Here is a 15,676-nt window from a genome sequence, read left to right on the forward strand (position 1 = left end):
TGTTTACGGCATTCTTTGGCCAGTTGTACTCTGTAAAACCAGGAGGGCCCCCAGAATTTCCCGGGCTTATCTGCTGTGCTTTACATTTATATATATATATATATATATATATATATAGGTATGCATGTAAAGCGAGGGGAGCTAATCCGTCTAGGAAGCGGCAGGGCAACGAGGCTTAGAGGGAACCGCTTTCAAAACAAACATGGCCAAAGATCTCCAAAGGTCCACTTAAAGCACATTGAGAAGGCTTAGATTGGTGCCACGGGGCCGACAGATCAGCTACTGCTAAAGTGTTACTGAGCAAGTTGCTAAGCCCGCAGTGATAACTACTTCTTAAAAAAAAAAAAAAGAAAGGAAGCGCCACAGTGTGATTGCTTTCAGTTTGTTCAACTCTCACGGAGGTCAGGGCCAGAAAGGTCATCTCTGCTGCCTTCAACGCGATCATCATCGACTAGCGGATTTCTCGTATTTGTAAAATGAAATTTCATTCTACTCTCTTCATTTTGTGGCCGTTCTCTTGACTGCTTCTAGTACAGGATGTGGAAGTTTTTTTTTGTCCAATCAGATTTCAGCTTCTATGGCTATCGTCACACGGTAGATCAATTTTTTTTCTTCATGTATCTGATTATTTTGTCATGCAGTGTGAATAATACAATCCCAATTTATTTATTTATTTATTTTTCAAGTCCGACCCTCCTTTCTTTCAGTAATTCATGCCTTCGTCACCTCTTGTTTTACTGTAACGTACTTTATTTTTGGAGTCCGGCAATCCTCCATCAAACATCTCCAGTTGGTCCAAAATGCCGCTGCTCGCCTCTAGACGCGATCTGCTTCTTTACATTTTAGGGTTTGTTTTAAGTTTGTATTATTTGTTTTGAAATCTTTAAATGGGCATCTCCACCATTACGCCCCTGTGTGCGAACCAGACACTATTTGAGGTACCGAAGACTCGGCGAAAGCTCAAGAGTCTTAAAGTGCTTTCTAAATGCTGTTGAGTTGAGAAGCGAAAAGCCTTTGAAGTTAGAGGGCATCTTCTTGGTTTGGCATGCACTTGTTAGCCTGCGGATACGTTCTTGTGTGGGCAATTAAAAAAAACAAAAAAAAAAACTTTTGATGTCAACAGCAATTTGTCATTTTTCTATTGATGTAATTCCTTGGTAGATTGTGAACTTCCCAACGGAGGGTTGTTTCGGAGTAACAACGCTAAAGTGCGTTAATGACTCACGCTTCTCACATGAGCCGCTCATCTGATGTCCTTGCCTAAGATGTTTGGCACGGGGGCGCCAGATGTTGTTGGCGTGTCATGAGCGACAGCTGCTCCCGCTTCAACGTTGCTCCTGGCACGACCAATCGATTATTTTCACGCTCGGCAGTCACGAGGCGGCTCGGCCGACTGTCGTTCGGAGGATAAGAGTGCCGGAATATATTTAGTCGAGTTGTAGCCATGCTCTTTTATTTATTTGCTTATTTTTTGCGCGTTGTGCAGACGTACAGACAACAGGGTGGCATTCTGCAACCCTTCTGATGTCAGATGTCTTTTGGGGTGTCGCATGTCAAGCGGGATTGTTTGGAGGGCCCGTCCTTTTTGTGCTTAAAGTGTGCTTTGTTTTTGAGATTTGAAGGGTTTCTTGTCATCCTGACCGCATGAGAGCTCGACTTGAGTTAACGGCTGGATGGCTTAAAACTTGCGGCCGTTGAATGCGATGAGACCGAAAGTATCAATTGTGGGTTTTTTTTTTGTTTATAATGCTGACGTTGTGAGTCCTCACTGTGACAAGGGCTAAATGAAATGGACTTCTAATCGGTAATGAATACTCCGCATACTCGTCGTCCAGCATTGTGCCATGCTCCTACTGCGGATGGTTATTTTGTTCTGATGTCATCGAACTCGTCATATGTTTGCTTTTCCTGTTTTTAGCGTTACGATGCTCCGCTCCTGTCCGAACGCTTTGCATGTTTTTGGGCATTGGAAAGAAAAGACAACACAAGAAGCTTTTCTGTATTTTATATGAAAACAATATCATTTGAAAATAAATATGCTTTACTGTTTTACATGGACACATAAAAACAGGTTATTAGTGTTGGGACAACAACAATAAAAAGGAGCTAATAAATCAGGTTTCTAAGACTGATGCCGGAGGTTGTTGTTTGTTTTTTTTTTTTTTGTTTTGTTTCAAACGTGTTGGCGGCGGTGGTAGCGATATTTGTAGCAGTAGTTCTTTTGTAATTGCGTCTTGCAGGACGGACAAAACACACGTGTGCTACTTCCTTACATGCACATCCACACGGATGCTAAAAGTTGAATTCAGGTGTCCTCCTTGCTACAAAGGAACCATTTTGGGAATGTTAGTAAATATCTGATCTCTCTTTTTTTTTTTTTTCTTTTTGGTTGGCGTATTTTTTTGTCGTTATATAGGTAAAAAATTTAAATAAAAGCACAGAAAACCCATGCCAGGAGGGAGAGGTGGGACACAACACTGCATATATAAATAGAGCACATTAAATATGGGCAATAAAATGAATACTGAAAAATACTCTATGACATAAATTATCTAGACTGGACTATGGCATGAAGGGATAATATTCCGTATCTACAAGTTCAGAGAGGACGTGTAATCAAAGCACTAGTGTGTTAAAGCCCCATTTTCCTGGAAAAAAAGGAGCAAATAATTTATAAAGCACTTTTTTTTTTTTTTTAAGCGAGGCACTGGTTTTCCCGATGGAATCAAACCACAGTAGAGTTTTAATTCAGTGGTTTTTCTTTCACGCTGGCTTGCAGTATCCCTTTAAAGGCACTCCTCGTGTCGTGTCGTGTGCTGAAAATGTCGTCGGCGGGAAAAAGCAGCCATCTTTCGGAAGCTCGTCGTGCCCGTGAAAGCAGACGTCCGTGTGTGACTCCACGCCGGAACGCGCTTCCTCCTCCTCATCCTTGTCGTCTTAAAGCAGTCTTAAATGTCCAAACGTTTTGCGCATCAGCACAGTAGACTCGCATCCAGTGAAGTCAAAGCAGCAAGGTGGTTAGAAGGCGCTTCCATCAAATGATGCGTTGTTTTAGTCGTGTGTTGTATTTTGTAGCAGCAAACAGTTGTGTAGTATGCTGGTCTCCACACTAACTCTCTCTCTCTCACACACACATACTGTGGATATACAGTGGGAGGCAATTGTCCGTCCCTCTCTGTCTGTCCAGAGCGGAATGCTTTCCACAGAAAAAGAAGAGCTTACGGGTCAAAAATGTCAAAGTGCTGTGCTGTGAAATATCCGTCGTATTACGTTCTAATAATAGAACGGAGTATTCCTTCATCTTTTATGCGTGCGGTGCTCCTCCTCCCTCATCTTCTGGGCTTGTCACATCTGAACAACGAACAAAATTCAAGTCAGACACACATTTCAAAGTATTCACGCTGACTTTACAACAGCCTACAGCATAAATTTTGTGGAACATTTCTTTTTTTCAGACACTTGATTTATATATAAACAAAGGCAAAGAAAAAACTTCTCTCATGTACACTAATTGGGCCAATCGGAAGCCTGAGAAAGCAGCCACGGTGAGGAAAATCAACCAAAATAAAATCAAGCAGGCCAAAGAAAATAGCGTTTCCCCCCCCCCAACCCCATCACGCGTGTCTTCAAGTAGCTCTCACCTGCACGTCCGCTCGTTGAGCTCTTGTTGGCGATCTTTACAAAACTCGTCAGTGTGCTTGCAGGAGCAGTGGCAGGTTTGCGGATCCTGCAAGAATAAATGCTTCCTCCTGTCGGAGCACGGCTTGCAAACGCTGGACGCAGACAGACAGACAGACAGGAGAGAGAAATGTGGATTATGAAAAGTGCTGAATGACCTCGTGACCCTCCCTCGGGTCATACGGCCCCAGTTTGCGTTTGCACTCGCATGGGACAGTCTGGCGAGCGTTGCGACATTGGCAAGAACGCACGCGGTCAAGTGACGCCGCCTTCGTCTTCCATTGGACAACGCTCACGTGCCTTTCGTTTGTTAGGCATGCCAACAACCAGACTGGAGCTCAGCCTCGTTTTTCACCGACGACGGTTGGAGCATGACTTGCTCTTTTTTTTTTTTTACCCACTCAAATGAGTTGACATGCCCGTAATCAGTTTCAGAAACCCCAAATACACGAAAATAAAACAGATTAAAAGACAATGTAAAGCAGTGATCACCAATCACACTCATGTCCTGACCAGGCCACATTTTTTTGAGGGCGGGGAAACTGAAGTTCGGCAGCAAGAGGAGAGAGAGTGTGGAGTAGACACGGAATTGATCAATTGCGTTTTTCCACGTAAATCCTCCCCAACAGAAAATTCACGTCTGGTTTGACGTCCAAATAGAAATATGAACGTGTTGCTTTTGACACGACCGGGCGAACTGAGTCTTGGGCGCGTAATCGGCGACGGCATCGTAACACCAGCTTGGTCAGGACAACCGTCAAGCGAACTGAAGGGACGATCGTCAAAGAAGAATCAAGAATCGGCTTTGTGCGTCTTCATGGCATTTTATTGTGAAAAAGAAGGAAGGATGAAGCTTCTTCATTGCTTCATACATGGATGACAAAGCAACAATTGCACTTGAGACACAAAATGGAGGCGAGACAAGAGCAAAAAACAGTGCTTGATACACAATCGCTGCGGTTCACAAATGACCCCCAGCAGAGGAAAGCAAAGCAACAGATAGCCATCGCGCGTATCTGAACATGACATAAAAGAGGACCGGCATTGCGGGCCAGGACCAAAAAGAAAATGAAAAGCACAAAGAGGGCAAAGGAGACAGAGACGAGACACAGCAAAGCTACGCAGACTAAACACGCTGATTACGATCCCGCTGAGAGCGCCGCGGCAACAACAACGGCTAACAGCCCATGCGTTGATTCCCGCTTGCCGATTATCACCCATCGAAAGTTGAGACGTCCAGAGGAAAATGGAGCGGTGCTTTTACTTTTCTTTCATGATACATGGCAACAGTTGAGCACGGCGTGCAGAAAAGCGTTTGAGCGTTGATCTGATATCGTTGATAGCTAGCGGCGACCGCGACACTCTTGAGTAAGACAATCCAGCACGCGCGTAGAATGACGACAACGCTCGTGAAACGTGGAATCATCTTACGAATGAGGACACTGATCACGCTACACGGACCTTTGGACGACTCTCGAGGTGACGGCGCTTTGTAGTCGCGTTACGGCGAGCCACTAACAAAGATGGCCGCTTGATTAGTCCTGACGGGTGAGATGGATTAATTTAGCAGTTAGCAGCGAAGGACGACATTAGCAAAACACGCCCAGGCATGAGATGACAGTGTGGCGGCATGTTAGCGACATGCTAATGGGCGGCTAGCTGATGTAGTACTTTTAAAAAGGGCAAAGGATCTCCTCCCAAGCCGTCTTAATTACGAGAAGCACGACACTCAGGTGCAGGGAGGTGGAGAAGGCGGAGCTGACATACGCGTCGCCAATTGTTATGTCTCGGTTTTTCTTTCGCTTTCGTTTTTGGCCTTTAGCCGGGCCTCGCCGGGATTGTCTGGAAGAGAAAGAGCACAACAACGCAGAGAGAGAGAGTCTGAGAGCTTGAAGCGAGGGAGGGAGTTTCAATTCATGCCCGCAAAATAGAGCAACGGTTGGAAAAAAAATGAAAAGCACTTTGCCGCAACGGAAAACCGCCAACCCGTATCAGGATTTGGTGGCCAAGGAAGGCGAGGGTTGTCGCCCCCCAAGATGGACGCCCCTGTCAGGTGTTCAGTTCAACTAGCACAGGATAGCAAGTCGACGTCTTTCCGATGGTGTGCCGCCGCAAATGGAATGTTGAAAACGAGACGCCGCGTAAATCTACCGAGAATGTGATTTGGGTTTCTAATTCGGAGCAAGGACGACATGACTTGAAGTAAAGATTCTGAAACACATGCGCAACAATGCAACCTCCTGACGGCGCTCCCCACATAAAGAGCGGAACGTTGTGGACCTCCAATATTCCGTGGGAAGACCAGCGTGCAAGCAATTTATTGTGTTGTTTTCCAAAAAAATAAAATAAAATAAAATAAATACATAAAACGCCCCACATGAATGAAAGATAATAAACTTCCTCCGGACCACATCAGTCAACTCGAACGAGTCTTAACTTTATTGATTCAAAGCGCAACACAATGGGAACAAGCTCATAAAGGATTGGAGACTTACAAAGGATGCACCTGGGCCTTTGCATGAGCACGTTTCATGAAAGTTCTATAAGGTTCGCTTGGAATCGATCCCACGACGCATAACCACGATTTGTTTTTTTACATTTCATTTTTTGTGAAGAACCGACAATCAAGACAAAGGACAAAAATGCAGCGGCGTTTAACGAGAGGGGGCAATACCACAGACGGAGAGAACAGAGGGGAAAATGTTTCCAAAAATGCTCACGCTTTGACTCGGCTGATGATATTGTTTTGAAAAATTGTGAAATCCGGTGTATTATGGAATGCCGCCATTTGGCTGCTTCTCTCGACCTCTCGCATTGATGACTTAAGTCACACCACTGGCAAACGTGCAAATAAACAAATCGAAAAGCGCCAAGAGTTGAACGACCGCGAGAGCCACTGTGGGACAACTCATAAACAATCAAGACAAGGTTAAAGACGAGTCCGGCACTGTTCAACAAACGGTCCCGTCAAAAGCCTCAACATATTAACAAGCACTCCCTTCGGGAGTTGTTTGAACGGCGTTTCGCAGCTTCTGGTGCCGGCGGACCGACTTGAGCAAACGCAATAAACACCTGATGCGGCGCTTCAAAAAGCTGCCGCTATCTATATGAGGGCGATCCGAGTAGTAGGACTTAAGTGGATGTAAAGGAGGGGAAGAATGTAAACGGGCGATAAGGCGTAAAGGTCAGGCGTGGCGAGGGCAACAAACTCGTTAAGAGTCACTTATTTACCGGCGCGCTTTAAAGCAATGTAGGCTTTTGTTAATAATAAAAATGTCTCACGCTGAGACTCGATGAGTCGTGTCTTGAGGATGCTGTGGCAAAAGGGAATGCACTACTTGTTTACGGCCTGCAGAGGCGCTGTTGAGTTAGCCTCGAGAAGGACGGCAAGCAATATTTCTGCTCAATGCCTCAAGGGCATTGAAACAGGAGTTCAGAACATTCACCAAAATGTTCCCATCCGTTTGAAAATGAAGTTGACGTTACTCACTAAACGTGACATCAATTAATTGCCGTTCAGCTCCTTGTTAGAGAACAACAAATTGTACTGAAACGATGAAAAGATGGCCATGTGCAAGTTCATCGCCGTGCATTCAAAGGTTCACTCGGAAGGCCGAACATTCCCATTTTTTTTGTGAGTTGTGTTTTTCAGAATTAAAGGGGTACCTCCGCAAAGTGGAACAATTCGGACAAGTCGAAACTCACGTCAGCAAAACATCTGCGAGTGATTATTGAAAAAACATTTGTGCTCACGGTCCATATTCTATTTTTAAAAATGGACAGATGGGCCAGATTATTAAAAAATGAGGTAAAGTCAGTCTTGCTATTGATGTTTTATAGTGTCAAAAAATATGAGTGGCAAAGTCACTGTTCCGCGTAATATCGTTTTCTTTTTTCTTTGCTTTTTGGTCAGAAACTGCTGGTTTTGGCTAAAGCAACTCACGTTCCTCAGCTGATTACTAAAAGAAAAAATAGAAAAAAGCTAGAAACAAACTTTTTGTTTTCTTTTGGTAAGTTTGCTGTTCTCGAACAACAGTGAATGACTTCAATAACCACAATCATGGAATATCAATAAAAAAATGCCACTAGGTGGCAGTATCACTCTGCAAGCGCCGTCCTGTTCCTCTCCCAGCCGTCTTCAAAAGGTTTTGCTTGAGTTGACTTTCATCATGTCGTGGTTTACGTGTGTTTTGGCAAGCTACAAATGTTCGAACGTTTCTCAATGCGCCACCTGCGCAGCCACGAAAGGTTGCAAAGTCAACCGGCATTTACGGAATTTTAGGTTGGAGGCTTCAATGTAGTCGGCTGGAGGAAAAGGAGTCAAAATGGCCATCGCTGAGAGAGCGAGAGGGAGAGAGAAGCCCGACTTTTGTTTGCCTCAACGAGATCGAATCTCTGCTGGCTATTGTTCAACACAAGCATTAAGGCTCAAAAGGCGCTCTGTACTCACTTTTCTCGCAGCTCTTTCACTTCTTTCTTTAACCTGGAAGCAGGCACAAAAAGCAAACGTGACATTAGAGACTTCACGTCGTCTGCGGATCGCCATCGCCAGCGTCCCAAAATGTGGCGTTAACGCATTTTGGAAATTAACGTGACCGCTTGTTAGTTGCACCGTCACAGGTGACGGACGGGGGCGCTGTTGCGACAGTTTTGAACGCCTTCCGCTGATAATGCTTTGTGGGGAAATCTCTTGTTGGGCAAAAGTATGAGGAACGGCGCACTATTTCATTCTGCGAGGTCACGCACCGCGCAGACGTTTGGAAACATTCTTTGGGCAGAAATCGCAATCGAGTGTCTCAACGTGTAAAGACAGACAATCCATGCACTTTGAAAGTGTTATGTATTGATCAGTGAGCAGTCCCTCTCGTTCATCATTGGTGCCGCTTCTATGTCACTCGCTCCTTTATTAAATGTTTTTTTTTAAATACACTTTACAGCGAGCAACGAACGAATGCCAAGAGAACAGAAAAAGCAAATTCGTACGCTCACGTAGAAGCTGCTGTCAGCCACAGCTCACGCTCAGACACTCGTCAAATGCATGCATGATCCATCGTTCAACTTTTCCGATCTCTCAGGTCTCACATCAGATCTCTCAGATAATCTGAATGTCACTTAATTTCCCTCGAGCGCCTCCAGGTGGTCCAAAATGCTGCTGCTCGTCTATTAACCTCACGGCACCTCGTCAACCACAAATGTCACAGAAAGTGTCAAAACGTAGCACAGGTTCATGACGCAACTTCTGCCATCGAGTGGAATTAACGTCACTACACGTCGCTGGCATAGATGGGACGTCGTCACGAAATCACTTTCGAGCCATTTTGAGTGAAATTGGCTAATTTGTCACTGCGCACCTGTCGATCTCTTACGACACGGCGGCTGGCGAGCGCCGACCCTCCCGGCCCGGGGGAGGTCAAAATGCATCTCACAGCTGCTCGGAAACTCTGGAAAACGGCTTGACGCTAAGGAAGGAGACATTACTTGCGAACGGCTCGTTTCATCGCCTTAGAAGATAATGAGCCGCTCCGACCGCATTGAAGAGAAAATGTGAAGAACCGAAGCGCCAAGAATTTGTGTGTCTCCGTGCGATGGAATGAGGATAAGCCGGCGCACATGTATGGGGAACGTCTACTGGGATACGCTTCAACCTGCAGCGAGCTTTTTTATTGTCAGCCAAGTGGAGGAAGCAGACCGTAAGAAGATATGAATCTCGCCGACCTGTCAGATGTGTCAGAAGCCCATTTGACATTTCTTGTGTTGTTTTCAACGCAGTCACATGTTTGAGCTGTGTCGGTGCGTGCGTGCGTGCGCGCGTGGAGGCTTTCTTACCTACACTCGCATGCGCTGTGTTCTGTAAAACTCATGAAGATATCATTTTGTTGCCTTTGGGTTTTTATTCTTTTGATCTGGAAGAAAAATGCACAAAGGGTTACCGGTAACCGGAGAACGTTTGTCAAACAATCACATAACGTGCTTTGTTTGTTGGATCCAAAAAGGATTTGAAAACAAATCCAGGAACATACTGGAGATACTTCACGGACGATTGTTGACAAATTGTTGAGACGCTGATCGCCTTGTTGAAAAAAAAAAAAACCCACAACCAAGATGCCAGGAATAAAAAGACGATTGAAGCACACTGATCTACAAAAGCCACAGAGGAGGCTGACCCCCCCCCCCCCGCCCCCCCCGCTCTGCAAAACGAAAAGCAGGACCAGCGAGTGAGTTGTCAGACCTCCATGGTCACGTTATAGCTGGACGTGGGCGTGCACTGCAGCGTCTCGTCGTTGCAGCAGCCGGCGCAGCGCGTCAGCACCACGCACGACGGGATGAAGATGTGCTCCACCTCCTCGGGGTACTCCTGCAGGATCTCCACCAGCAGCTCCCGAGGCTTACACCAACTCTTGTTGTACACCTCCATCAAGGGGATCACTGCGGACGGAGGCGCAACAGTTTCAACCGTTTTGCAAGCCACGTGGCGACAAATCGGGTCGTCTTTTGTTTTGTCTGTGATTGGCTGACCAGTTTCACTTAAAACCAACCCAAAAGAAGTCACGGACAAAATGGGCACTTCGGCTAACTTGGACGTCGTGCGTATGTGTCTCACCCCTGCCCCAAAAACGTGATCTCGTTCGCATCATCTGGCACAACAATAACAAACCGTATAAAACGTTTATCAGGCCCGCCACATCACAGTCGTAACCGGTTATGAAGAATCATTATTAATATTACATCATTGGCCTTGCATTTTTTTTTTCATCATCACTTGGCACAACTCTTACTATTCCCGGTCTGCAAAAAAAAAAAAAAAAAACTGGCACAGGAGCTGCGATGCCTCCTTCATGCTTTCCATCTACTTTGTAATATTTACAAACGGACAAAAGGATTGGAACACGTCGCTGTTAACACCTTCAGAAAGCAAAAAGGACGGAATTCCCCGATGTCTATATTCGCTTCCACTCTTGTGGGAAGGCTTGACAGGATCTTGGAGCGCGTGTGTGGGAATTGTTGAGAAGTTTATGTTTGACCTGAAAGAGCCACCACTCGCTCTGCTTTTCTTAAGTGCAGAAAAAAAAAAGAGCTCGCGGTGTCAACCACTTGTTTCATTTCCTTCATATCCAACTGAAGAGGCCAAAAGTCGAAGCAAAGAAAGCGTTGCACGGTCCTGCCTGATTAACAGGAACGTGGTTGTCCCGCTCGTGTGCAGTCGTGGGAAGCAAAATGTTAGCAGGAAGACACGACAGACATGAAAGTCGTGCATCCAAAATGTCTTAAGTCAAATCCGATCTTGAAACTGTCATTAAGGAATTGATGAAGAGGTTCACGTCAACACTTGAGCCGTCATGTAAATCGATCAAGGGCGGGCCAAAGCGCTCGGCTCGTTCGTCTCTGGAGACGGAGACTGGACTCGCCGCTTCCAAGCCATCAACTGAGAACAAGTGAGCGGAAAACAAGCCTCGGATCGCCAATACAAACACGACGTCGGGGCCTGAAGAATAACTACAAGGTTCCTTTTTTTTCCCCCTTCCAACTACAACTCTTCCAAAATTCGGATTGGATGATGCTGCGAGTGTGCAAAAAAAAAGTGGGAGTGACATTCCATTCCTTTCTATAAAAGCAACATTTCCCTCCGCCTAACCTCAGACATGAAAAAAATGTGGACTAAAGTTCCAAATGTCTCCATTGAAAGGTGGAGTGCAAAAAGTGACCACTGGGGGGCGAGCATGCACCTGAGCTGTGGAAGCTTCACATGAGTAGGCCTCTCACGCAATTACAGGCGTTCACTCACAACAAATTCACTCACTCACCCACTCTCAGTTGACGTCTCACACACACCTGCACTCTCACACAAACATACACGCTTGCACTCTCTCACACACACGCATTGACACAAACTCACTCACTCAGTTCATCCCTTGCACACACTCGCAACTTCACCCCTGCGCACAAACTCTCACGCTCGCTCATTCAACCACAAACACACATTGACTCTCTCACCACCTGAACTCTCACGCATTCTAACTCATTCATCCTCTCTCACTTGCTCACCCATTCACAAACACAAACTGACTTGGGCTCTCGTTCACACTTGCACTGTCACACTAATTCACTCACTCACTCACTCAACCACACACACACACACACACACATTTGCTCACTCACGATCACACACTTTGACTCACTTGCACCATCACACACTTTCACAAACTCTCTTTCGCTCCTCTCACACACACACACACACACACGCATGTATTGATGTTCCCAGACTGTTGACTGGTCACCTACCGTCATGTGGACCTCTCTGCGTTTCCCTTGGTAATTGGGCACTCTGCAAAAAAAAAAAAAAAAGGGTCAAAAGTTAGTTGTGCAAGGCCTTATTGCGCAAAAAAATATATTTTCATTTGAACCGCTTGGAGAACAAAATAATCTTATCATGGCCTTTATGCATATACACAGACGGTAAAGTCTGAGTGAGAGTTGAATTTATCACGTACGATGACATGAAAAATAGACGACACACAGGATGGGCTTTCCCAAGATCAGCTCTTAAAATATATTTGCTATGATAGTGACCAAAAAAAAGTTAATTTGCAAAGGCAAACATGAAGTCAATTAAATAGCTTAAAGGATTTTGTTCTGAAAATCTGCAACGTGAAATAAAACAATCTCACGTGGACCCATTTGGGCACCTGACCCGCAGTTTGAAACACGCATACACACACACACAAGTATCTTTTCTTGAATAATGCTTGCTACGGCAAGTACGGGCAATGTGACCTGAGCTTGGTCCTGAACATGACAAATGTTTTTACAACCCCGTGTGTGCGACAAGTGCACTGATTTCATAACCTTTAAGGACTCCTGGCTGTGTTCATTCCCATTAAAAGCCGCTAAGAATGTCAACCCGCCAAGCAGCACCTCCCCGTCACCCCCTTTCACTGCATCGCTGCAAATGTGTGTGTGTGTGTGTGTGTGTGTGTAGAGGCAGCGCACAAAAGGATTACTGGCAAGTTTCCACGAGTTTGCAATACTTTGCTCATGTTGCGTGAGACAGCAGCACTCGGCCCCAATTGGACTTAATGAAAAAAATAAAAATAAAAAGTCATTCGTGTTGAAGGGACATCTTGGGCCCGCCCCTTCCGGGTGGCGTGAGAGAACCAAAGAGTGGGGGTCCGCCTGGGAGAGGGAGAAGACCCACACCCCCAACTCAGCACCCACCTACTCACTTACTCAAAACACTGCGATGGCTGTCAGGCTAGGATAGGATAGGACCCCCCCCCCTTTGTAATTTGGAGGGGGTAGGGGGGTCAAAGGGGGCTTAATTATTATGTGAACATTTTGAGTTCAACATTTTTTGATTCCTAATCTTGATGTTGTTTTCTTCTTCTTCACCTTTGCTTTGATGAATGAATCTTTCACACTTCTGACCTATGAGCAGCCAGCATAGTAGCTGTAAAGTTCACTGAGTTCATGAAAAGAATTATAACAGTAGCATTTCATTTTTTACCTTTTATTATTTTATTTTTTCCCTAAAAGCACTAAAGTAGCTAATTTATGTATATATTTTTAATGTATTTTCCCAATCAGAGACACATACATTTTCCAACCACTGGTGACCTAAAAATGCTATCATTTATTTACTATTCATTTAAAATAATACATATTTTTTAAAATTCTGGCTTCAAAAAATTGAAAATGTCACAAGTATTTTTATTTTTAAAAGAAACACTGTCAAAATATTAAAATATAGTAATATTAACCTGTTTTCTCTTTTATAAATAATTTAGGAAATGTTTTTTAAATCCTTGAATATGAAACAAATCAAATTTTATTGAAATTTTGACACTGCACAAAGAATAGTCACTTAATAATTCTATATTGCTATTGCGTCATATCATCCAAAATAAATTATTAGATAAGAAAATCAATATTACCAAATAAATATCTAAAAATGAATGTTATGACACGATAAAAGTCATTGAATAATTCAAAAACAAAGAATATTTTGGTTATGGGTGAGCAATACAATATAATACAAATTTATTTATATAGCGCATTTGACAATAGCTGGAGCTGTAATAAAGCGCTTATAGGCCGTCATGTAAATTAGCAGGTAATTAGAACACAAATTAAAACACGTAAACACTTTTGCAATAGAGACCGTGTAATGACCCGGCAAGGTCGAGTGACGCGTTTCCTTTATTTATTTATTTTTTTTTTTTGACCCGCCGTGGACTCACCTTGACAGCCGACAGCGTCAGAAATAATAGTGTCAACCTGTCAATAAAGTTCATGGTGTTGTCAAATCCAAATCCGGGCGAGGTGTTAGAATCCGCGGCGGTGCTGGTGGGGTGGGGGGCGTCGGGGGTCGGTGGTCTTCACGTTCATCAAGTTATCATTGACAAAAGCAACACTTTTTAAAAAAGCGCTCCTGGCGGCTGCGTGGGCGCCGCGTCCATGTTGGCGGCGGCGTGCAAAAAAAAAAAAAAAAAAAATACTCTTTACGCCCGAAAACTCTTTGCTCTCACTTGTGTCGCGATCCTCGGGGGCGGGAGCAGAGGGTCGGGGGCCACGCGGGGGTTACTATCCACACATTCCACATACAAACACAGAGGCACGATCGGGGGTCGTCTCACATGGTCCCGCGGCGGCGCGCTTTCCCGCAGTGGGCGAGTGGCAACATTACGCACCGAATATTAATCCCATGCTTGTTGCGCCACTGGCGGCGGCGGTGCCAGTTGGTCGGCCGTTCGCACCCCGCCTTTCGCCTTCGAGCCGAACCCAAGCGACGTTACGCGGGGACGAACGCCGACGTGTGACGTGTGACGTCTCCTTTTGCGCGCACCAAAGCGGAGTCAGAGGATCATCCAAAAACCGGGACGCGTCCAGCTCTCCAGTTCTCCAGCTCCCGTTCCAGCGGCACTCCACACTGCGTGTGCGTGCGAATGCGAGTGTGTGTGTGACGGTGAAGCCGGCTGATCGTGATTGGTCCACTCGAGGTGGGGGCGTGGCCAAAGTTGGGGGAAAAAAAAGACTGACTGTCTAAATGTTCTGATCAATTTAATTGATCTAACATACAGTGGTACCTTGAACTTGGCTTGTCTAATTTGCTCCGAGGCCGTGCTTGTCATCGCTTCCAACTTCGCAAAAAAAAAAATATATATATATTTTTTTTGGTTTGTTTAAGAGCATTCGGAGTGTTTGGTGCATCTTGAGAGGCTCATTAAAGGTTCAACAATTACTTTATTTGATAACTGGTAGTGATCTTCAAGGCTCATTACTCAGTTCACAAAAATTTAATTGTGACTCAGCGTAGGTTTGTGACAGATTTAGATTATTCAAAGTTGGGGAAGTACAATAATCGATTATCAGAAACTACATAGAGGGTCCCGTTCATTCGGTGAAGCCCCTCCCTCCACTTATGAATTATATTTGCCTCAATTAATTTCATCCATCCATTCCTCCATCAAATCTGACTTCATCAATTTCAATCCCGAGTAACAAGTAGAAGAGACTAACACTAACGATATATTCAGCGTTACAGTCTGCTTGCATTGGGCCAAAGTGAGAGAATACGTTCTGTGGCAGCAATTTTGTAATAATTCCCATTCCCCTCACGTAGAGAACAGGACAGCTCGACCTCAGCGGGGGCTGAGTGCCATTCCAATTCCAGGTGGTCATTATCGCATTGCTAAAACAATCAAGCTAATAATGCCCATTTTGACAAGCACTGTAACTTTCTCCCTCGCATTTGCGTGCGTGCATGTGAGCACGTATTCCAGGCACAAGCATGTGTGAGCTTTGCAGCGTCGGCGCCCAAATGAGTCTCGCCGTGACTTCCCCCTTTTTTTTTTTATTCCTCAAATGGGACTTCTCAAGGATGACCCCGCAAAGAAGGAGCCACCTGTCTTCTTCTTTTTTTTTTTTGTCAACAGCTGGTGCATCCTGGCTAGGATGTGGGAGGAAAGCAAAGAGGAGTTTCCAAAGTGATGACACATGAAGC

The 15,676-nt window shown here is 45.0% G+C and overlaps 1 protein-coding gene across 2 annotated transcripts; it reads right to left on the minus strand.

Annotated features, from left to right (window-relative positions):
• Positions 1–1,989: 1,989 nt before the first annotated feature.
• On the minus strand, positions 1,990–14,631 carry vegfab (vascular endothelial growth factor Ab). Of its 2 annotated transcripts, XM_088286544.1 has the most exons (8): positions 13,914–14,030; positions 11,959–12,001; positions 9,908–10,104; positions 9,505–9,581; positions 8,129–8,161; positions 5,446–5,520; positions 3,642–3,773; positions 1,990–3,351 (listed from the first exon to the last, which is right to left on the minus strand). In XM_088286544.1, exons 1-8 carry the CDS (start codon positions 13,965–13,967, stop codon positions 3,330–3,332), a joined length of 633 nt encoding a protein of 210 aa, XP_088142670.1. In that variant the 5' UTR covers positions 13,968–14,030; the 3' UTR covers positions 1,990–3,329. The 2 variants fall into 2 exon arrangements, with proteins under 2 accessions (XP_088142670.1, XP_088142669.1); XM_088286543.1 differs by lacking the exon at positions 5,446–5,520 and having other exon boundaries at positions 13,914–14,631.
• Positions 14,632–15,676: the final 1,045 nt, after the last annotated feature.

This window comes from Idiotropiscis lumnitzeri, chromosome 21 (genome assembly GCF_059441095.1).
Source record: "Idiotropiscis lumnitzeri isolate Australia: NSW breed Sydney's pygmy pipehorse chromosome 21, RoL_Ilum_1.0, whole genome shotgun sequence".
NCBI classification, from domain to species: domain Eukaryota; kingdom Metazoa; phylum Chordata; class Actinopteri; order Syngnathiformes; family Syngnathidae; genus Idiotropiscis; species Idiotropiscis lumnitzeri.

Bases quoted from the DNA above. Each gene is read 5' to 3' on its own strand.
- vegfab (XM_088286544.1), bottom strand. From the start codon at position 13,967: ATGAACTTTATTGACAGGTTGACACTATTATTTCTGACGCTGTCGGCT. The intron at 8,162-9,504 runs GTAAGAAAGCCT...GCCTGCTTCCAG, and splicing joins CACAGCGCATGCGAGTGTAG to GTTAAAGAAAGAAGTGAAAG. The intron at 3,774-5,445 runs GTATGTCAGCTC...GTCTGCGTCCAG, and splicing joins GACATAACAATTGGCGACGC to CGTTTGCAAGCCGTGCTCCG.